The 24,909-nt window shown below is 31.0% G+C and overlaps 1 protein-coding gene and 1 long non-coding RNA gene across 2 annotated transcripts in view; one reads left to right on the top strand and one right to left on the bottom strand.

Moving 5' to 3' along the window:
* LOC129218519 (uncharacterized) overlaps positions 1-3,170 on the top strand; it is a 53,407-nt gene extending 50,237 nt beyond the window's left edge. Inside the window, exon 3 of the long non-coding RNA XR_008580334.1 lies at positions 748-3,170. This is a non-coding gene — a long non-coding RNA (uncharacterized LOC129218519). The remainder of the gene's footprint in view (positions 1-747) is intronic.
* A 9,845-nt stretch (positions 3,171-13,015) lies between these two features.
* LOC129218975 (transcription factor E2F2-like) overlaps positions 13,016-24,909 on the bottom strand; it is a 64,796-nt gene continuing 52,902 nt past the window's right edge. Inside the window, exons 6-9 of the mRNA XM_054853293.1 lie at positions 23,846-23,942; positions 19,086-19,281; positions 18,927-19,001; positions 13,016-15,153 (exon numbers count right to left, since the gene is read on the bottom strand). Coding sequence (XP_054709268.1) covers positions 14,948-15,153; positions 18,927-19,001; positions 19,086-19,281; positions 23,846-23,942 — 574 coding nt within the window. The 3' untranslated portion in view covers positions 13,016-14,947. The remainder of the gene's footprint in view (positions 15,154-18,926; positions 19,002-19,085; positions 19,282-23,845; positions 23,943-24,909) is intronic.

A 24,909-nucleotide genomic window follows, 5' to 3' on the forward strand; every position in this document is an offset into this window, starting at 1 on the left:
CTAGCCCCTCAGAAGAGTGTTAATGGCTAATATAATGCTCCCTTCCCCTCCAAATAAAATGACTACATAACTGAAAAACTAATAAAAATTGGGGGCGCCATTTTCAAAAAGTAGGACGAAACGGTTGTCATATTTGGATTCAGGGGGTCATTTTACATAAAAATATGCAAGAATTCTGTCAAAAGCATTTCAAAGGTATTTTTTTCCCAACAGTTTTTAAGAGTCTACGATTTATTAGTTTTTTCTAAATGTTTTAATATTTTCATATCAATAAATTCATTTTATAATTCCAATATAAATTTTTACCAAAAAACTTTTTTTTTTGAAGAGGGAACAACATCAGTTTTAATTTAATAATTTTTATGGAAGAATTAAACGATAATAGCTTTAAGTTAGTGCATTAACATTGCTATCACCAACAAAAATAATATAGTACTAGTTCAAACGTTTCCAATTTTTTATTAATCAAATTTTTCTGTCTTCTGAAAAAATATCTTTGTTACCTTTGTAGTTACTAACTTTTCAAAATAAATGACTCCATATAATTACAGAACAGTTACAAACCCCTGCTGAACTGTTTTAGATTAGGTACAAAAGCCATATTTCCACTAAATAGTTATAATGCCTTTTTAATGTTGCTTATACTCAAGTTTAATCGATTCTGATGTTTGGACAAATAATCAATGCATTGTATTCCAGCAACAAATTGTTATTACTGTTACTAATATTAATATCATTATTTTACAGGGACGATGGAGTGAACTGAAATTTCCACAGAGAAAGAAAACTGTGTGAAGACTCATACTGTTGAAGTGATATATTTGTCAGACTGAACTATGCATTATAATGTACTAAAAATATGAAAAAGAAATTTCGCCACATTTCTGCGGCTCATTTGTGTTATTACATATGTCAATCGGATCACCGGGCAAGAGAAAAAGAGGGCAAATCAAAAAGTCTTTGCGCCTATTTTTTATTCGCCAAAAACAGGTACATACAGGTATTTACAACTATACGTAGTGTACTACGTACCTTACGTCATTTCTCAACATAGTAACAACACCGGTTCAGACATTTGTCCCATCGCAGCACTAAACTAGAGATCCCCCCATCTTAGAATTCTTCCGGCTGCTTGTGGAATCACCGTCGGACTGCGTTCTTGGCTTTTGCACTGCCAGAAACTTCTTCAGTGGACTGAAATCGTAAAAAATCACTAGGGGCAAAGTATGGACTGCAGGTGCATTTAACTATGAATTGCAATGAGCTTTTGTCCCTTGCTCCATAGAAAACGACACTTTGCTGCTCATAAGCTGTGGACATCTAAAGAGTAACTGTCATCTTAAATGACTGATAGCAGCTCTGTTCTTTGAAGCAAAGGCAGATACGGCTGGTATGGTTCAAGGAACTGCCGCTCTTGGGAATGTATATGTTCGCTTTGTATTCACAGCTGTATTTTGGCTGAAAAAAAAAATAGGCGCAAAGTCTTGTTGATTTGCCCTTGTACTACCCAATTTAAAGACAAATGAATGTCTTACATTTCAAGTAAGCACCACATGAGTGGAAGTATGACTTTCAGCTGAGACAGCACTTGAGGAGGGAAATACCATTCATTAAGATTTGAATAATTTTGACCCAGACCGGGACAGCCAAAATAGTGTCAGTGTCCGAATTTGAGAATGTCAGTATATTATTGATAAATGTTTTCAATCTGCTTACTTGTTCTTTCATTGACTTGTACTTAAGTACTCTAACAAGAAAAGTTTAAAATTTCATCTGTTGTATCATGGAATTCAATCTCCTTGACGATAGAAACTGTAATGGTAACTGTAATTTGTTTTTTGAAAGTCTAAGTTTCAAAATCTATCATTTTGTACTTGTCCCATTCCGTCGCACCAAAAACAATAATAATTCTAAAACTGTTCAATTATTTTTTATTGTTTTCAATTACATTTCTTACTTAATATGTAATTTATTACTGCAAGTTTTGGTAAAAACACTTATTTGGTTTCATTGAACTCTTTAATTTTCTTTGCTTGGAAAGAATTTTCATGTTGTACAAGTACCATTCCGTCACAAGCATTTTATTGCATATATTTGAATCATTTTCTTTAAAATTATCAACTTGTAATTTTATATGTTGTACCCCTATGACAAATCTTTACTATTAATAGCAAAACAAACATTACTTATTTGTTTTTATGGAATAAAACCTGCTGACAAACATGTTTTGAATCTCCGTTCCGTCACACGGAATGTGGCCTAGCTATCTCTTAAGATTCATTTTTTTAAAAAAGATGAACACTTTTGATAGTTGATGTCTTCCATTTTCGTAAAAATTTCAGAATGTAATAATGGTATTATGACAATAAAAAGTGAAGTTTTTTTTTCTAAAACAAAAATTTGTTTGTCCTTGAGTAGGGGTCAAAGTTTAAGGTCGTGAAATAAAAGAGCTTCAAAAGCAATGAGTGAACCAAGCCAATTCTTTTAAATATGGATACTTCTTGATACAAGGTACATGCTAGCATAAATACTTTGGTGGCTCACTCATTGCTTTGAGGGCAAAGGTCAGTTGAAACTGCTACTTTTTTTTAGATTTTTTGCCTTGTTTAGGGCCGGATATCTGCTAAAGCTGTGAGTAACGCTCAGAAATAACTATTCACCACAGTATAGTACTAAGAAAAATATATAATAGCTTTCGTTTCTCTTGGCTTTAGTAGTTAAACAATCACAAAGTCGATGATTTTTAAAAAATAGCCAAGTTTAAAGGTCAATAACTTTAATCGTGATGGGTCAACAACTTTGGAAGACAGTTGTATTTATAGTCTGAGTGGTGTAGTTTAAGGTCCAGGTTAGAAACCCCATGGCAAATAATCAACATTTTTAACGACGCGGTCTCAAAGTTGATAATTTTAAACAAAAAGAATCACAATTTTAGGTCAATTTCTCTAAAACGCCTGAGTCAATAACTTTGAGCAAGAGCTGAAATTATGCTCTACGTGGTGTAGTTTTAGACTCTTGTTAGAAAACCATGAGATCTAATCATCTTACTTAAACGGTTTCAAAAATGATTATCCATGGGCTTCTAACCTAGACCGTAAACTACACCACTTGGACTACAGCTGTGTCCCAAAGTTGTTGACTCGCCTTGATCAAAGTTATTGACCCTTAAACTTGGGCATTTTTAAAAAATCATCAACTTTGAGATCGTTTAACTACTAAAGCCAAGAGAAACGAAAGCTATTTTATATTTTTCTTAGCACTATACTGTGGTGAGTAGTTAATTATATACTTATTTCCAAAGGTTGCTCACAGCTTTAGCAGATATCCGGGACTAAACAAAGCAAAAAAAGTTTAAAAAAATAGCAGTTTCAATGGACCTTTGCCCTCAAAGCCATGAGTGAGTCACCAAAATATTTATGCTAGCATGTACCTAGTATCAAGTTGTATACTTATTTAAAAGAATTGGCTTGGTTCACTCATTGCTTTTAAAGCAAAGCAATCATATATTTATCCTCTTTTTTCTTACAACCCTAAACTTTGACCTCCACTTGCGGGCCAACAAGTCAAATTAGAGAGGAAAGAAGTTTCACTTTTTCTTATCACCATACTAGTAAATATCCTGAGAGTTTCAGAAAAATTGAAGGTGTCAACTATTAGGCCCCAATTCACTTTGTCCAGCATTAAAAAATGACTCTTAAAACTGCTACTAATTGTTAATGACTTATTAATGCAAAACAACCTTCTCAACCTATGCATGAACAAAAAACAAATTTAATTCTAAACTGGATACTCTTTTCTTTTTTTCTTTCCAACATAGCACCAAACTTCAGTCATTATCAGTAATACAATGTATCAATTTCACTCTTTAGAAATATAATTTATTGTAAAGACAGTTGTAATTGTAGATAGCTATTTCCTGTGAAAATTGTTTTTATAAAGAGGTCTTATTTTACATTGAAGACAGTATTTTTTATTTGCACAGCCTCATATTTTATACCAGCCTCATTATTTTGTCAAAACTAATGATCACCAGTACACATAGGGGTGCAAATTTCATTCAATTCCATGTGTTATGTTTCGAGTTAGAGTGCAGACAAAGAATCAGTCACGCACATACAGATGGAAGGTTTCCAAAAATGTCCAAGACAACACGCCTTAAAACGCGATATTCTGTCAAAATGCCAATATTTTCTTCTACATAGAGGGAAGAAATTAAATGATGATCTTTTATCATTTGACACCTATATCCTTAAAATTTTGTCTTCAAATCATACAAAGTACTAAAGATTTCGGGACCTGAAAAGTTAGGGAACTGCGGGCTAAGAAACATTTCAGTTCAGGCTGCTCCTGATCAACTATAGGTTTGGTTAGGACATATTGAAGATTTATGGTGTACTGGACTAAGTCTAGCTGGCTGTGTTAATTACAATTGACAATATTATCAATTTATTAGTAGACTGAGAAAAAAATATAAACTCTCAAAAGAAAAAAGGAAAGTCTTCTGAAACGCCAATTTGAAGTATTATTTAGTGTAATGAGAAACAAGCCATTATATATATTCACATTAGGTATGGCTCATCTAAAATATTAGTTTTTGATGCACATTATCGGTCTTTTCACTGAAAAGAAAGAAAATGAAATGTCGTTTTTACTGAAAAGAAAGGCATAGCAATAAATGTTGAATAACTGATTAGCGTAGAACAGTTAATACATTGTAAAAACCAACAAGATAGTTACGAAACTTTACCAAGGCAATCAAATAATTTAATTAATGAAAAGTTTACGAAAAATCTAAGCTAAAAGGTGTATTAAACATTAAAAAGGAATAATGAAAGATCTAGTGATAATTTCAAGTAGTTTAATTAATCCAACTGAACAAATTTTACAAATTCCAAGTTGTACAGGTTCAAATTTTGACATAAAATTAAATTACAAATCAGCAAAAAAATGATTTAACAAATCAGCACATGACTGGTATTCCTTATGTATTAATAATTGCATTTACTGTAACACTTTGATGAAAATTTTAAAATAATTTAAAACACAATTCAAGCAATGGAGATAAATATATCACTGAATTAAAACATGTTTTACACATTTTAAACTTAAAAACAACTCCATATACTGGCTATTGACAACATATATAGATGTGCAAACATGAACTTCAATATTTATCTACAATTTATACAGCTACTCTATACGTAATAAGCCTCTATATGTAATACAGCAAAATTCCAAACGAATTAAAAGCAGTAAAAGAAAATCTTGATGTATTAAACTCTTTGAATCCATCAGAAAATCAATAAGATTAACAAAAATAAAGTCCAAATAAAGAGTGCCAGATATGAGTTCAAGAGATAACACATCCAGGTTTTTTTTTTAAAATCACGCACAACTGAAAATTTTTCAGCACTAACTAATCATAGAATTGTACATGAAAATTAAAATGAAAAAAATTGGAATTTCTTTTTTACTATTATTTATTCTTGTTTTACTGTGTGAAAATTAACTACCTCATCAGAATTGAGATCTTAAAGCATACAATTCTTGATACATAACGTTTTTGAAAGTTCCTAATTTTTAAAATATTTTCTTTTTTACAAGCGGTTTTTACATGGTTATTTCTTTGTTTAGTTCCTCTTCCAGCAATTGTTCTGAAATAGTTATATTGACTTTTTTTTTTTAATTCTTCTTACCAGCATTAAATCTGTTTATACAGTGATCTTGTTACATACTCTTTATCTAATGGAAAAGAAAATTCTGAATGAGGTTAACTTTTATGCATGTTAAATCTTGTAATTTTGAAAGCATTGCACAGGGAAAAGTTTCAACACATATCTTGTAAAAGAATGCGAGTCTTGTTCAATATGAATTTCCTGTATAGTTTTATCATCCCCCAAAGATAAAAACAGCGGAAATGCAAAACTTAGGCCGGCAAAGAACATTTTTAATTTAGATAGTCAAAGTAATGCTTTGGGTCTCACTTAATTTTGTTTCAGAAATAGAATTTTACGTAATATATACTACATATACCTGAAGTGATAAAATCCAATCAACATAATGTTAAGATTTTCAAAACTACCTCTTTAAACTCTCCTGTAAAAGAAATGCTTGAATTTTACAAGGATGTCATTAATACAGAGGCAGAACATTCAGAGGGGATTGCAGCCCACCGGCTGTGGGTTGGGGGAAAAAATTAATGAAGGGAAACAATTTTGATAATTTTTTAACTAAGCATTGTCTAACATTTGGGATATGGAGCATTTTTGGGAGCAATTTGATAACTTTTAGAAAAGTTGAACATTAAAAGCAACAAGATTCTTACCCCTGTAAAATGGGGATGAACATTTTGAGCATTATAACTGCAGTATAACCCTACTGTAACAACTGTCAAGGGACTGGAAAAAGTTATGGTTTAATCAAGGATATTGTCAAATCAAGAAGCATAGACATTCCATGCAGTTAAATCCAGACCATTGAAATGTATCATTAAATTGAAGAAATTGTTAAATTGGGCATCATTAAATCAAAGTTATACTTTGTGAAAACTTAAGGAGTACATAGCCAGAATAAAAATCAACACAAGCTCTATATATATGACCTTTTACACAATGGTAGGCACTTCAGAAACTTGTCAATTTGGTTTTTATGACAGAAGTTATATGGCAAACTGTTTCCAAACAATTACAAAACAAAATCTATGCTCATACACTTGTTGTAGAATGAAAAATATATATTCAATACGTTATACTATATTGGACAAAAAGCATGTTTCTCTTGGTTAAAAAAAACAGTGCCATTGCCCATCATATTTTCTGCATATATTTTTGTGCATATGAGTAGTAGTTAAATTAGAAAAACTCATCAATAGAGCAATTTAAGAGAAAAATCCCAAAAAATGACCAAAATATTGGATAATCCCGAATGCCATTGACATTTTTTTGTTCTGGAAAATAGAATTTCTAAATCTAGATCCTCATATGACTTGATGTTCTTCCGTGACAGTTGTAAGGATGAAATAGTGTGATAAAATATGAGTCACTAATATTCTGATGGTTCTGTTGATGTTATATTTGTGATGGACTATTTAGGACTAAAAATAATGTTGCGTTCTCCTCCAGGGGTTTTTAATCAACATTTTTAATCACATTCATACAGAAATTCAGTATAATTTATAAGGAATCAAATGTTTATTTATGAACCAGTTTCCCAAAATGTAATCACTACAATAGATAAAGGAAGTATATGGATGGATGAATTTCAAGATATATATTTTGATAAGAAAATTAACAGCATTTGCAATGATGGAATTTTGAAGCAAAGGTTGCAGAAAGAATTAAATTTTATCAAAAAATATACAGTAGACATTTACATTAAGCTGGTTTATTTCAAGCGAATTTGATGACACACGGTTTAAGATTTGACATCTTTGCTTGGTTTTCTGCAGATGAATTTGAATTTTATGCGGAAGTGACAGTGCAAACAGGAAATTTTACCTTCTTTCAAAATCCTAACTCCTGAGATTGCAGATAACTGCATTTTAGCATGCTATTACGCAAGCTTTGGTAACTGGAGACATTTTGGGATTGGTTTTTAGAACTCTTTCCACAGGTAAAGTTAGAATACAATTTAGAGCTCACTGAAGTAGAGTTTTAAAAGTGACAAAGAAAGACAAAACCAACGAATGTACTAATATCGATGACACACAACCAAAAACTTTCACCTGAACATTTTGAGCCATGTCTTGACAATGGCAAATGATCTTTTTGATTTGTTAGAGAAGGAAAATATTGTTATAGAAGTGACACGAGAAATTATAGATGCATTGATGCCCTACAAAGAACTTCAGAGAAGTGTAACTACTACCAACAGTTCAAAATCAGCTGTTTTTACAAACAATAAGTTTACTCATGTTTCCTTTTTGCATATCAGGCATACATATCAAAATAATTATATTAAAATTAGATATTTATTTATCACTAGAATTTTTTTTTTTAATCTATGGAACCTAACCTCTTTTTTAACATTACTATTTAGTTTTAATTTAAGCAGTGCTTGTGTTGAATGTAACAACCAAGTAAAATGAGGGTTAACTGGAAATAAAATATTGGAAGGTAAATTACCACCGTATTTCAGCACTTTTTGGGACCACAGAACCAGATATGGAGTTGCTATGCTTTTACAAGGAACTTTGCAGGCCAATGCGAATGAATAGTTGCCCTGATGGCTGAAACAATTAGCAGGAATTTATTTCAAAAGGTTTAAGGAACTGACTGGAATCAACTAGATCCTTTTTAGTGTATTCATGATTATTAAGAAAAAAATTCAATAATATTTTTTTTCTTTGTAAAAAAAGTTGTCTATGAATTAACATAAAATTTAAAAACCAACTCAATTAGAAAGGCAAATGAATAAAAATGATGTAAGGCCACACTTTGACTGCCATGGCTATCATATGTGATAGCCCGTGTCCCAATAGCTACCCAATGATGAACATTTGCAATTTTGACTTGGTAGTCTAAGTATTAGCTGATTTGCAGATTTTTACTCTTTCAGGACAACATACAGTGATTTAAAGCAAAAAGCAACATTTTTGTCAATAAAATATGCTCCATATTAGAATATATTGTGTAATAAAACATATAATAAATGAGCATGAAACTCTTTGAAGGCACTTTAGGAGAATTTAAAATTGTGGCATATTTTGATACAAATACAATAAAGGACAGATTGAACCCTAGCAGAGAAAGTGACAACTCAAAAAAACTTTGGAAAATATTAAAGGTTTGCCAGGCTCATCATTTTGACTTTTGCTGGGGAGGGGTGGCAAAGGGTGTGTACTCAATGCAAATTTTATCAGTAAATTTCATTGTTTTAAAGTTGGGGGGTAGGGTCAATTGACCTCTCCTGACCCCTTTAAATGATAAGCTCCGGTTTAGCACAATAGTATTTTAAAGTTTAAAAAAATTCTTCTAAATTATGGAAATTCAGTGATATATCACCATTGAATACATTGTTTTTATGCCACTGCATCAGTAATGTAAGCTAACTTAATCTGAGTTCTGTGCTAAGAAAGAGCCTTAGATTCAAAATCAATGGTAAGTAAATTTTCCCCAAATTTTGAGTTGCGTCACTTTCCTCGCTGGGGTGCAAAAATACCATAGGCACAATTTTTATAACAGTAAACATACATCTAATAATGTTCATTAAACATCTATCCAGCAATAAATATTTCTTATGAGCAAATTATGAAACAAATGTACAGTCATTCAGGGTATAGTGGTCAATTAACCTTGCCTGACGCCTATAAGTGACCAAATATAGTAGTCTAATGCTGTTTGGCGGGGGGGGGGGGGGGTGCTTTTATTTCAAAAAACTCGCCTTGGATCCCCATTTGTGCCCAAAAAACAACACTGTAACTCTTTCCCCCTTTCCAATAATGACCTCCTCCAAAACCAGAAGCTTTATCTGCCTGGGATTCCAATAGCATCAGAAATTAAAATGAATAGTAAAGTTACAAAATACAGGCTGACTATATTAAAACATTTTTTCTACTAATTTTACAAATTTATTTCATGTAATAAATAATACAATAAGGAAAAAAAAACTAACAGAGGTATTAAGTTACGATTTGGCAGTGCTTAACTAAAAACAATAATTAAAACACATAAAGAAAGAAAACTGAAGAACGGACGGTTAGCACTTGGTGCATCTGAAGAAAAATAACTTAAAAGACAACACTACAAATATAAAATGGATTTTATGCATTAGGACACAAAACATTCAAGAAACTTATAGGAATGAAAAAAAAGCAGAGCATTTGTTAGCAGGATTTTTAAGAACTTTTCTTTGAATGTTTTCCCTGCTGATGAGAATTTACACATTTTACACAACATAAAATCATTTGCTTGCTACAACATTCTTGCTTAAATAAAAATGACCAGAAAAAAATAAATTGTGCCCTGATATGAATGCATACCAATATATTCCTATATATATTAGAGTATAAAATATTTAAACAACAATATTAAAAGATTTTTAGACTTAAAAATATAACTAATATGGTTTTATCATAATAGAGCATTATCATAATAATTATCATAATAAATTTCACAAACAAAGCTACTTTTCCCTGAAGCACCATTATTGAAATGGCATAAATATTGACACTACTTTGTACTTTGCACATGTAAGTTAAAACAGTAATGACTAAAAATATGTCCTACTTAATGCCCAACTTTTTTCAGCTCATTTGCTCATTTTAAGCTCCTCATATAAATTTTATGAAAAACTTAAATTTTACAACAACTAATAACTGTATCGCTAACATCACATAATATTAAATCTTAAAAGGATTTTTTTTTTCATGGAGAAAATTCTTGACATGACAAATACAATAAGTCCTTGTTTATCATGATTAATCAGGTCCACACTCAACTGCCATAGGTAAATTTGCGAAGTTGAGTTCTTTATATAATCTAATTCTAATTAAAATGTAGAAAGCTTGTGTAAGACCTTGTTACACATTTTGGCTGAAACTGAGGATAAAAGAATTTTTACAAATGCATTTATCTCCTTCCAATAGCACAGCGATAGACACTTAAAAATGCATCTAACAGTTGAAAACAAAGAGTCCTGACTTTTTCCATCAGCATTTTAGGAATTTCACCTTTAACTCTCAACTGCCTCTACTACAGCCATTCCGAAGACACAGCCTTCCTTAACAAGAGTCAATTAGAAAAGGTCAGAGTACTTTTGAAAAAACAAACACTTGAGTAGTCGCAAAAGTTGAAGCATGAAGTGGCAAAGGACAACCATATATCTTTATTACCTTAAAACACTTAATGACTTTAATCTTTAAATTAATTATCTTCCGTTAAGAAATTTGCTGAACTCTTTAACAACACATAATTAAACTTAAACACTCTGAGCATAAAAAGTTTATACAAACTTGCTTTGACAAAGTAGCAAAAGAGCTTATTTACAGAATACAGGTTTTTTTTTTATAGAATCATGGAGAGGCAAGTCGAAACAATTTTAAGGTCAGAAAAATATCAAACAAAAGTTGCAGGAGATTCTCTAACATGTAATAAAGATTTACTTCCTGACACTTATGTATGCATAAAAAAATATTTTTAGTTCACCATGTATTTATAAACAACTTCATTAGAAGCCTGACAACAATTCACAAATTTTCATACAGGTGATTTTCTCAACACATTGACTTTTGCCAATGGCAAGGATGAAAAATTCATCTCAATATTAGTTGACAGTTTTTTTACATTAAGACAAGACATTTAAGTACATAAATCAATGATCAGCAATGAAATAAAATATAAATTAATGAGTTTTAAACTTAAATTGCATGGGGAAATGTCAATACTGTCCCCTAACTTTAATACTTTGAAAACTGATGAAGATGTTTTTAAACTTATGTTCAATTAATTATTAATAAAATATAAAACAAAATACATCATTTGAAATATTATTTCATAAAATTTGTAAGAATACTTTAAAAAAAAGATGTCTAGAAGATTGAAGAAATATTTCTATTTTTCATAAGAGTTCCTAATTTTGTACACAGCAAACATTTATGTATCATTTATGTTTCTATAGTGCCTCAAGTAGGACCATGTTTTAAAAATAAACAAATGGTATTTTTACATAAAAAAATATTTGTTCATTTAAAATACAATTTTTGTGTGCAGAAACAGAAATTACAAAAAATGGACAGAATTAACTTTAAACTGGGGGATAGTTTTCAGGTGACTTTTCCTTTGTTTCAAGCCATTATATTCTTTAATACAAAGTAGAACCCTAATTTAACAATTGTCAAGGGGCTAACTTATCATTAAATAGGGGATACCGTTAAATCAAGGAGCATAGACATTCAATGCAGTCAAATCGGGACTAATAACAAGTATAATTTAATTGAGGAAATAGTTAAATCTAGCACCGTTAAGTCGAAGTTGAATCTGATTACATATTCATTACATATCACCTTCACATTTGTATCTTGTTTATTTCATCTAAAGGTACAGGGACGAGAGGAACTTAGCCAAGGTGGCATATTTATGGGATACACAATTTTGCTTTCAGGAATATTCTATCTCATTAAAGACTTAACATTGTTATTTTCTGCTACTTAAAATTTGACAAAAATATTTTTTTTAAATAATGTAACCAAATAAAACACACAAAAGCAAAAAAGGCCCACATACCATAAAAAAATATGAAACTTCATTTAAATTTTACGTTTCTGCAGAGAAGAACGTTTTTTGTACTGAGTTATTTTAGAGCCCACACTGCCTATAGAACTTTATTACTCATTTTTCTACTTGAGGTAGCATTTGCACAAAACCTGGGGACACACGAAATGATGTGGATAACGAAATGTATAAAGTAATGTGAAAAATATTGATAAGACACATTCAAGTAGACTGTTATACTATATCATAATGCACATGCATTAATTTTTATAACATTTTCATTCTATAGTAAATTCACTCAAAAGTTGATGAATGTGTGTTGAGGACAAGGGAAAGAAATGCCATTTTACCTACATTTTAGGTTTTCTTGAAATTAAACTTAAATTCCAAATATGACTGATACACATTGTTAATACTCTTTGTAAGTATTTTAAACAAAATGTCATTAAATAATGAAAATAAAGTTTTAATTGAAAAACATAGTAATAGGATGCAAAAGTTAATGAATTGAGAAAATAACCCACAGCTTATACACACATACACACAAAAAAAATATGGCTAAGGCATCTGTATATTAAAATACAAGGCACAGGGACAGACACTTTTTAGTATTCCTTTCTTAGAAATGAAAGGTGCTTTAATTAATGCAGATCAAAAATTAAAACCTTATTTCAATACACCAGAACTCGACAGTATTCTACTTCTTGATAATATATTTTGGAAGTAATTCAATTTTTCCCAATAATATTAAATATTATCATAAAACTAGAAACCTAGAAATAAAACATTAAAAATCAAGTCTTTTTTTCCTTTTTAAAATAGCATAAAAAAGCTTGAGATCATGAACATATTGATGCACAAAAATGAGGCTCAGTGAAAGAACAAATATTAAGAAAATGAAATCATGTGGTACAGCCGAAATCACATCAAGTTTAAAAGTTTACATGATTAAAAACAATTAGATGAGGTTTATAAATTTTTAAACAGGAAAATATTCCTTGTTTCACTTTAAATTATTTTCAAAATATATACATTTTTACTGAGATTTAATCAAAATTATAACTTCATTTCCAAAAATATTTCTCCTTCCCCCTTTCTCCTCTTTCTCGATGAATTTTCAAATTAAACACATTCTGAGTTATTGTACTAAAAAAAAGCTTTAATGAAGACGTTTGAAAAATAGAACAAAGCTCTAATCTCATAACAGCTAAAATTTTCTCTAGACAAATGCTTTCAATCAAAACAAAATTTTTATTATAATAAAACTTACTGTATCTTTAAAAATTTTGTTTTTAGCTTTTGTAAAAATTAAAACATCGAATTTTTAAGAAATCTATGAACAAATAAGGATTTAGCAAACTATTTTAAATTGAAAACATCTCTTTTTTTTTTTTTTTCAATATTTTTAAACATCTTTGCAATTAATTTAAAAAAAAAAAATGAAAAATTGTATATATATTTCAGAAACATTGTATACCTATATTTCATCAATACAATTTATTATGGCGGCAAAACACAGATATATATGATTTTTTTTTTTTTTTATGACTTGAATTTTATGTGTACTGTACTAGAGCATTTGTTGCGAAAGTATTTTCATCATATAAGGTTCAATTCAACTTAGATCATCATGTAATAAAAAAAACAACAAATTAAAATGCAAAGCTACACTTAACTTGAGTTTTATGCTTTAGTTTTCTTCACTCAACAAGCAAAATAGCTTTTTTTTACATATATTTGTAATATGGCCGGCATTAAAAACAATTTTGCGAAAAATCACATTCACACAATTTATACTAAACAATGAAAGAAGTTAAAATGTTGAAAATATATTTTCAAAACGATGCTTGCTCGATGAAAATCACATTTCTATTTTTTAAAAAACTTCTCTATTTTTATAGCATTTTACAAAACTTGTAGTGCCAAAGCATGGGAAATGCAAATTAGTTTTTAGAAGAAAAAAGAGAATAATGTACCCAATTTCAACAAGACTACACCCTTAACATTGGCCAAAAAACACGCAAATATGCAGCTTTCAAAATGTTCATACATAATCATCCAAAGGTAAACGCAGTTTTGGCTCACAACTATTGATGCATGAACTATTAAATGCATTCATTCATTCAGAGTTCAAAACTTCAGAATTTAGTCAAGTAACTCAAGTCTTATTAAGTTACAATTATGTAATTATTCCTCTTCAATTTAGCTTTTAGAATGGTATCAATGTCAACAAAAATTCTATTAATTTTAATTGTTAATTTTGCAAGAAATATTAGAACCTTTTCAGTGAATAACTGAAGCCTGAGTTGAAGTATACGCTTTTATAAAATGTTTTTTTTTTAAAGAGCAAAAAAGCTGTGCGAACAGTTTTATAGCCTTAGGATTTGCCATTCAAATGCTATAAAACTTTCATCAGGGTTCAGGGACAGCTGTTTCATTAAAGTAGGTTCACAGTGCAGTTGTAGAAGCTATGTCGGAATATACTGGAATCAAATTTTGAACAGTAGGGAAATTTTATTTGTTTGTTTGTTATTTATAAGATGAGAGAATTGTAGAAAACAATAATAAATAACAAGTTTATCATTAATCTCAAATGCTTGAATAAATCCTCATTCATACATATGACATAGGTTTAGAAAACAAATTTAAAAAATAATATGGATATGATTATACACAAATGAAAATGTTAAAAACAAGCTTTGTATGTAACCATAAATGTAATGTTGGTTGAAGAAATGTTAGGGACAAGAAAAATTACAATCAAACAAATCAGACAAACCTTCACCCGTGTCAAGTGAAAAAGAATAGTTATCTACTGGTGAATCTAAAACAGAATATGCTAAGGTGTCAAGGTCTTGATCTTCAGTTTGCAAAAGAAAATTTTTCCCCATAGGAGCAATATCATCTTCTTCTGCAATGAATGCATTTTTGATAACTGTATCACCTAAAAGATAAACACTAAAGTTGTCACTGGTACAAAGAAAATCAGGGGCACTTTCACTTACAAATCTGACCAGCAGGAGCGTACACAAAAATTTTTGGGCCAGTCATAAATGACTTTCACAGGGCCTCTATATTGTTTACCCCTATGTTCGTACCTATGTTTCACCCCTCATTTCAAAATCTTGGGCCCCTTTCAGGCTCGGGTCAACAGTTATGTCTCCCCAGTTGCACGCCCCTGCCGACCAGTAAATTATCACACTTAAACAAAACTCTCCCCCCCCCCCTTAAAACAAGGTTTCAAAAAGTTAGCAACATACTTGCCAACCTTCAAAGGAAAAAAAAAAAACAGGATAATCAACTAGGTATATAGATGATTCACCATCGACATATTCACATCAAAAATATTACATTATGCTTTCGAACGCTATGAAGATTAAATTTAAAATGAAATAGGGATATTTATGAGATATAAGCTAATTAGTAGCAGCAAGAAAATTGCAAAATACTGCAAATGAAAACTCAAATAATCAGGAGTGGATTCATTTAAATTTTTGCACACATTCTCCAGTCCCAACCAAAAAAGTAAGAAAAATTTAATTACTAAATTTTGGAAACTAATGTATATAAATCATTAAAATAAAATATAAAATAAGTAGGCATAAATTAGCACGTGTTAAAATAACTTCCAACTTTCAAAATAATTGAAATGTTTTAAAGCTGGAAAAGGATTGAAAGTCAACTGAAATTTTCGGCAAAACACATGCTTTGTTGAAGATGCAATGTGGAAAGATTTAAAAAAAAATTTTTAACTAAATTAGTTATCGATTGGGAAAAAAATTCTTTTAAATAAAACTCTTATACAAGTTGATTCCTTCAGTAAACTGAATTTGGTGCCAATTCAAAAAAAAAAAACCATGGAAATAGTTAGACTTTTTCAATAAAAAATAAAATTTTTGCAGCACACAAATAAATAAAATACAAGGAAAATGGAATATTAGCAGCTACCCTTTTTTGGCATACTAACATATGGCACTTAAGAAAAAAATGGTGTACTATCGTCCATAAATGTAACTTGTTGCAAGTTGGTTCAGAAACCCTATTTTTAGGCTCTCTATCATAATTGTCATAGAATTCCTATTCCTGGGAGAAAATTAGTTTCTGTCTGTATTCTTATGTGCTATATATGGAGTTCACCCACCCCTGGCATTAATGGATGACTAGAAACGGAGCAGTCTATTGAGAAGAAAGTGAAGCTTTTTGATGTTTACACACAATAAAATATTTTTTCAAATATCGCCTTTAATCAACACTACGCTTCACTGTAACCATCTGTATGCTCAAGGCTACGGTATAACGCGAGAAACCATACACGTGGGTTGCGCTTATAGATGAAATACTTGGACCATTTTTTCAGATAACTGGCACTCACTGGGACTTGATTTTGGATTAGAATAATTGATTTTTTCTCTCTTTGGCATCTGTTATTTTTTGATAACTGGAACGGAGATTTTTCATGCGGGCCTGGATTTGATTCGTCTACTCGGAAAATTAGGTAAGGTACTGTTTATTTTTTGCATGTGCTGGTATTGGGTCCAGTGGAGCACCATTACTGTAGCCATCTGGCTTCTAATGGTACAGACGAAACCCATGGCTTAATTTTAGGTATAAGCTGCTGCTTATTTGTTTATATTGTAGCAGGTGGTGGGTGTAGCCCAGTGCTGTGATGCTCAGCAAGTTATCAGAACTTGTACATTCCTCTCTTAGTTTATTTTAAAATATTTTAGTTTTTCCACCATAGATGGAGTTTCTAGTGCTGATGAGTACTAGCTCCATTTATTAATTAATTTTCTGTTCTCCATTTAATTATTATTATTTTTTTTTGTGGTATAGTAATTTATTTTAATTAAACCTTAATATCTTTTATAAGCTATAAGAAAATTATTTTTTTATAATAAGTGATGACTCATTTACATGTTAAAATATTATATATAGCAAACAAAACCAATAATAAACAAAATTTGCAGTTTTTAAATCATCCACTTAAAAAAAAAAAAAGAAAATTATTTTGAATTCATTTTTAAAGAATTTGACAGCATTGTAAAAAAGTCAGCTCATGTAGAGCAATATGGAGCATAGTGAAAAAGTTAAAATGAAATTTCTCACTTTAAATATGTTCACAGCAAAGTCAAAAATAACATGTTTTTCTACTGTTCTTCTACTGTTTTCAATTTGATTGTTTAAAATATTTTAATCAAATGAGTATAAATGAATAAATAATGAAACAATAAACAGAAAATACAAATAATTTATGAGAAAAAAAATAAAAGAGTGAATGAAATAGTAATGAGTGAAGTAATAAGCGAGTTAATGCATCAAGGACAAAAAATGAATTAATAAGCAAATGGGTAAGTGATATATGGGTAATAAATAAATGAAAGGAACTATTTCATGCAATATATAGTTGAGCAATTGTATTAAACATCAATAATCAAAACATGCCTAATTTTAACTAAATAACTTTTCCACTGGAAATCAGTATAACTCAAACATTTTTTTTAAATTGTTAGTTACAAAAATATTTAATAACAAAAAGATTTTTGATAAATAACAAAATATTACAATATGGACAGCCAATTTTGAAAATGATTTGTATAATTATACACCTTGATATTTAGAACAATTTGTTTGATTGGAATTAACTGCAGCAGAACTCCCTTTAACCGATACCCCTAATTAGCGGACGTTATGGGCTAGTCCCAATTGCTTAATATTGGTTATCCTATATAATTCACTCTGAAGAGCAGAGACGTTGCAATCAACAGTAATTTGAACAATTGTTTTTTTACTTTTTGAATGATTTCACCTACTTTTTTTGTAATCTAACCAATGCACAAAGTGGTTTTAAATCTCTTTTTTATCCTCACATTTGTATTTTCAACCCCTTCTCGTTGTATTACCCCCTTCACCGCCGGCAGCTTGGTAATTTGTAACCCCACTGAAATCTGTTTCGAGATGTTTTTGACACTGCAGTTACTAGGCAATATAGCCCCATGTAGCTTTCTAAAAACAAGAGGAATCAGCTTAGTGAGAAAGTAAAAGTTTAAATGTCATTTAAAAGGACAAACATTAAAATGACAGATCATTTGGAAAATGATGAAAAAGAAAAGTTCATAATTCCGGGAAAATAAGTGGTTTTCCAAACTACATACAGTAAAAGGCAAAAATGAAAGGGGGAGGGGGTTGAGGATAGGAGACAGAGATACCATACAGCGATTTCCATATTTATATCAATAAACAGACATACATTACCTTTATTTTATTCAAGACAAAATAATTACTTACATTTGAAAAACAAAATATAGTAACTAATGCCCAATTATGATAAGCTTTTAAGAGCCTGATGATAACAGTACACCTTTAATTAATATTGTTGCATTTTCTGTTAAATTATATACTATAAGCTGAAAAGGCAAAATTCTCAGAGTAATCTTCCCAAATAGAAGACATTTCCCGAAAATGCAAAGGAGAAAGCAAAATACTGTTAGTTAAATGAAGGCAACCAGTACGTTGAAGATGAAATATTGAATGGGGACAAAAGCATATGCATCAGTGGTACTAAGCAAAATGCACCGAATCTGCAGATGTTGAAATCATACCAAATATAAGTCAACCAATTTAGTGCCTATACATGGATTGCTATGGTAAAATGTGTTCTGTGGAGAAATACTATATTGTCATTAGTTCAAATTTTAGCAACAGGACAAAATACATTACCTTCGCTCCACATAGTATCTGCACAAACCCTAGTAAAGGAAGCATCAGTACCTACACCTGGATTAAGTAAAGAGTCTAAAAGTAAGAAAATATACAGTTATATTTCTTTCTTTTTTTAAGCAATTTAGAAAGTATAATAAAACATATTTGTCTACATACTAAAACATGAGTTGTCTTCTGAAGCTTCACTAGCATCATCAGCAAGCATAAATTGGCCATTTTGAATTTTTATGTCATAAGAATTTTCTTTACATTCAACTCCTGGATGCAAGATGTTCTGAAGAAGGGTATTGTTGCGTAGTAAATAACCATCAATATCTGTATTATTTCTACTAGAAATAACAAGTTTTCTTTCCTGTTAATGCAAGAAAATGGTCAAAATAGCATTTTGATTTTTCAAAGCATACAACAACTTAGCTAAAAAATACAGGGTATGTATAATAAGTAATGAGACTCATTTTTTTTCTGATGCGACTGTAGCTTTCAAGTTCGCGCAAACTGGTCAGATCTGTGATGGGGGTTACTGGTGGGACTCACTCTGGTCTGCAGACACCTGGGAGTCTTCGTTCGGGCAGCATCGTCGTTATAGTGTACCTCTCTTGCAAACGTCGGTTCCAGATCCAAAATGCAGAGAAGCAGCGTTGCAATTAAGTTTTGTGTAGAACTTTTTAAATCGGCCTGAGAGACTTTAGAGATGAGTAAGCAAGTGTTCGGAGATAATTGTTTGTTAGAGACGCTGTGTTTCAGTGGCACAAGCGTTTCAAAGATGGCCGGGAGAGCGTCGAGATTGAATCTCAAGCAGGGTATCTGTCCACCAGCAGAACGTACGCAAATGTGGAACATGTGTGTGTTGTGCTAAATTTGGACCCCTAGTAAAGTGTGAGAATGATTGCAGATGAAGTTGGACTTTTATGAAATGACAGTTCACAGCATCATAGCTGAAAACTTGATAAATTCTGGAAACACTTGCTTTATCCTCCAAGTCTTTCTGGTTAATAATGGTGTCTGTATGCTTCCCCAATCCGCCTACAGCCACTATTTAGCTCCAGCAGACTTCTTTCTAATCCTGGTGATGAAAACATCACTAAAAGGGCATCACCGTGAAACTTTGGATGCCATGACAGCACTAGTACAAGACTTTTAAAGGACGTTCTGAAATCAGATTAAAAAGCAGCCTTCCAGGCTTAGAAGACTCACTGGGATAAGTGTGTGATAGGCCAAAGGTCTAATTTTGAAGAATTTTAAGTGTGAGTATTGATATCTGCAATAAATTTTTAGAACACAGCTAAGTCTCATTACTTTTAATACAGACCCTGTAGTAATGAACAACTTGCCATACTTTAAGAATAATAAGATCACAACTTGAATTTGTTTGACAACATTATTAGTTGATGAAATAGTATTATCACTGCACCACTTTGGAACCCATGCCTAAGTTAAATGCCAATTTAATGCAAACTTTGTGCCTTCCATTTAAATACAAACAAATACTATAAATACGGCAATCAAGTTTGCATGGTTTTGTTTTTTGCCATAGCAATCAATTATCACGTTTTTCCTCAAAATACAAATACAAATGTGACGACCAGCAACAGGCTCTGGGCCCAGCTAGGCTGGTCCTAGTCAATTAATTAGTCCCCAATGAAGATCAATGGCCCTCTTAAAGCTATCCACTCCCTTGCTCATTACCGCCTCTTCCGGTAAGCTATTCCAAGTGCCCACGACACGGCTAAAGTAATAGTTTTTCCTGATTTCAAAGTTAGCCTGAGATTTAAATAGCTTAAAACAATGACCCCTTGTCCTGCTTTCCCCACAAAAATTTAATCCATTTACATCTTTCATTTTGATAAATTTAAATAACTGAATCATGTCCCCTCTGACTCTCCTTTGCTCCAGGCTATACATGTTAAGCCTATTAAGTCTGGTATCATAATCTAAATCTGAGAGTCCCTTTACTAATTTAGTTACCCTTCTTTGAACCCTTTCCAATACAAAAATATCTTTCTTCAGATAAGGCGACCAAAACTGAACAGCATACTCCAAATGAGGTCTTACTAAACTCCTATATAAAGGCAGAAGAACTTTCTTAGATTTGTTTGAAATAGATCTATTGATGAACCCAAGCATTTTGTTGGCTTTGTTACTAGCAATACTGCACTGTTGACTAAACTTGAAGTCCTGATTTATAAAGACACCCAGATCCATAACATTTTCTGCCTGATTTATGACTGAACCCTGTAAATGATATCTCATACGCTTATTTCCATGACCAAAGTGTAGCACTTGACATTTCCCTACATTAACTGCCATACCCCATTTATCTGCCCACTTAGTAATGTGATCTAAATCCTCTTGCAGCTGTTTTACTTGTTCTTCATTTTCGACAATCCCCATAACTTTTACATCGTCAGCAAAACAATTCATGCTTCCAGAAATATTTTCATTGATGTCATTCATAAATATAATAAACAAAAGAGGCCCTAAAACTGATCCCTGAGGAACCCCACTTAAAACATCACTCCAATTAGAATGATTTCCTCTCACAACTACTCTTTGCTTCCTACCAGTAAGCCAATTTCTAACCCAAAGTAAAGTTTTTCCTCCTATTCCAATGTCAGCTAACTTGCTGAGAAGAGCAACATGCGGTACCTTGTCAAAAGCTTTTTGAAAATCAATATAAACAACATCCACACATGAATGATTTTATGTGTTGAACCCTTTAAAACAGCATTGAATACTTCTTCATGCATAAAATTGAATTAAGCTCACTGAAAATGATTTATGGTACTAACGTTATTAACATAACTAAACCAATGGGTTCCCTGAGGTGAATTCACTTTTGCTTTTTATGCTACATTACTTTTCTGTAGAACTTACTTAAAAAAGAGAAAGAAAGAAAAAGATTTAAAAGAAATAAAAACATTAAAAACACTTACACTAAAAAACTGATTTCCTGTAGCAAAAATTCAACAAAGATATTCTGAACATGCTCCTAGTTTAAGCTTCAAGAAATCAGCGCGTCACAGTGGTGAAAACATGAGGACTATAGCAGCAAGGGCATAAGTTGAAACTCTGTAGCAGTTCTCCAAAACTCATATTTTTTTCTTTTAAAATTTTATATATTACTGTTACTACAATTATGTATTTTATCAACAGTCAAAGCACAAAATATTTTCTTCTGAAATTATAATTATTTTTAATACAATTTGTTTAGAAACAAAATCTTTGAAAAATATTATTAATACTGTGAACTTAATTTACATTTTTAACCTGATGAGTCTCGACTGGCAGAGGAAAAAATATCGGTGCAGTTCAGTTCTGAAGCTGGCTTCCTTATACAATATTGAAAACTAATTTGAAATAAAACCAAATTGTTCGAATTTACTGTAACATTATGCCGACCAGGAAGAATAAATATATCAAAAAAAAAAATTCTTTTCTTTCTTTCTTTTTTTTTTGGAATTAATAATTTACATATTTGGTACCAAAGATATATTTTGTTTACAGATAACTACTTCAACTAGAAGGGCGCTCCTCTCCCGACCAAATGGAAAATAAATGAATGAATAAATAAATAACTTGAATTTGATTCAGAGAAATTCAAATTGCATCTTTCGTAACCAAAATTGACATAGGGTAGAAACATATCAATACAAAAAAAAAAACCTTTTGAGGCATAATATAAAAAATTATAAAATAAAACAAAAAATTAGACTGTGTAAAAGCCAAAAAAACTAAAAAGAAATAAGCCCAGTAGTTCAGAATGTTATAAAGTACGACTGAATAACTACAGTTACGACTGAAATAGTTTTATAATCAATACGCACACAAGACAAATCATAAATTCAAAAGCAGAACAGAAGGATCAACATTTTCGGCTCATTTTTTTGTGACCAATCAAGGAACCCTGTAAAATACGAATGGGCCCCGACAGTTGAACCTTCTTATCTGCTTTTGAATTTATGAATTGACTTATGTGTGTATTCATTATAAAACTATTTCAATGGCGTGGTTATTGAGTCGTACTTCATAACATTTTAAACCACTGGGTTTTTTCTTTTTAGTTTTTTTTTTGGCTTTTACGCAGTCTAGTTTTTTGTTCTATTTTATAATTTTTTATATTATGCCTCAAAAGGTTTTTTTTTTTTATTGTACATTATAATAAGTAGAACTATATATTTACATTGGAAACAACTTAAAATTTTATAAAATTATTTTCCATTTGTAAGCTGTTACCTTGAAGATAACGTTTTACATGAGGTGGCGAGGTGGCAGTCGCTGCATTTTACATAGTCAAAAATAGGGGGTCTTAATTCAAACTCGGTTTGTTTTATTTGGTATATAGCCCCTAATCAAAATATAATTTAAACAAATGTTAGGAAGATGGACTGAGTCCATCTCAATTGGTACCTTTCTTCCATAGCATGTGAAAAAAAAAACAAATTTACCAAAGAGGTTGAGCTTTTTTCTTTCCCCTTCCATGATTATCACCATAGGAAGTTAACTATTTTTTTCTCTCAGGTTTTCTTTCTTTCCTCCGTAGTTCCTTTTCCAAATGCACTTACTATGCATTTATATGAATTGTTCAATTTTGGATCAATCCCGCACATTGAAATTTACCATAATCATCCTAAGATTATGCTTCTGGTTCGGCTGAGGTCCTCCATAAAATTCTAGAAGAATTTTTTAAGTGCGCTTAACATGAACCAGTTGAAACATAAGTTTGAATGATCTAAGAGAGAGCTTCACTAAGAGCATTGATGTGCGTGTGTGGGTATGTATATATGCCTTCTCCTCAAAAAAAAATTTTTTTTACCATTTAATTTCTAAATATGAATTTTATAGGTCCAATGAAGCACATGCTAACATACTAAGTTTTAAATTGGTTTTTAATGCCAACAAATACTAGAAATACTTACAAAAGATTCTAAAAACTGGTAGTTTATCATCCCAATAATAGTCTTCCCAGCAAATTCTTCTATATTCTTCAAGTCCTGAGCAGTTACATAATAATATGTTCATAGAAAGTTAAGAAAAATAAGAAATTGAACTAATTATTTACAACTAAAATGGAATTTAGTAATTAAAGTTAGTGCATAAAAGGAATTTTTACTTATAAGTAGGTTTTTCTTACATTGAACCAGTACAGAACCAGAATTTGAAAATTGAGATTTTTTTTTTTTTTTTGAAAGATCGAAAGAGAATCAAAAACATTTTACAGCATTTTTTCAGGAAAAAAATTTTTTACGAAAAATAAAATTTTGATACAATAGTTTTTTTCATAATTCTAATCAATAAAAAAATCCCTTTTGGGAGAAATTCATTGTTTTGATGGAAGTAGGGAGATAATTATTAGGGAGTTTGGGAGAGGGCATCGAAATTCGGTGGTCTCCTGAACAAACCGAGAGAGATGGCAACTACACAGTTGATTCCTTCTTCTAATGCGAAATAGCTATAACAAGTTTTTCATGAGTAATGAATTTTAGAGCTAACGCAATTTTTTCGCACGCAACAAGAAAATATTTGGAAAGGATTTGTGGTGCTAAATGTTGGCTTTGTTATCAACTAATAAATATAGTGTAACGGAATCCGGTGCAACTTCCAACTTTCTTGAAATGACGACACAGTTCTTGAGAAAACCACAGGAGAATTATTTACACTATGTACAGGAAAGATCGTCAACAACTGCTAAATTAATCATCAGCAATTAAGCAAATATCACTCAACACTGTAAAACGGTTACACACGTATTTACTTCCAAATACGAAAAACAACACAGCGAAATGCCTCGCAATAAACAGAGCTAATGCACTCTCAGTACAAATTCTCAATCGAGACTGCCTCTTTATCATGCGTAACGGCTTTTATAGACATCAAAAGAGACCTCAACTATTCCAGAAAATGCTACACCGTTCTACACTTTCTTATTTCTTTCCATTCAAATTTTATCATTCAGAAATGAGTGGTCCGTATACTTCAGTCG

This window comes from Uloborus diversus, chromosome 3 (genome assembly GCF_026930045.1).
Source record: "Uloborus diversus isolate 005 chromosome 3, Udiv.v.3.1, whole genome shotgun sequence".
Lineage (NCBI taxonomy): Eukaryota > Metazoa > Arthropoda > Arachnida > Araneae > Uloboridae > Uloborus > Uloborus diversus.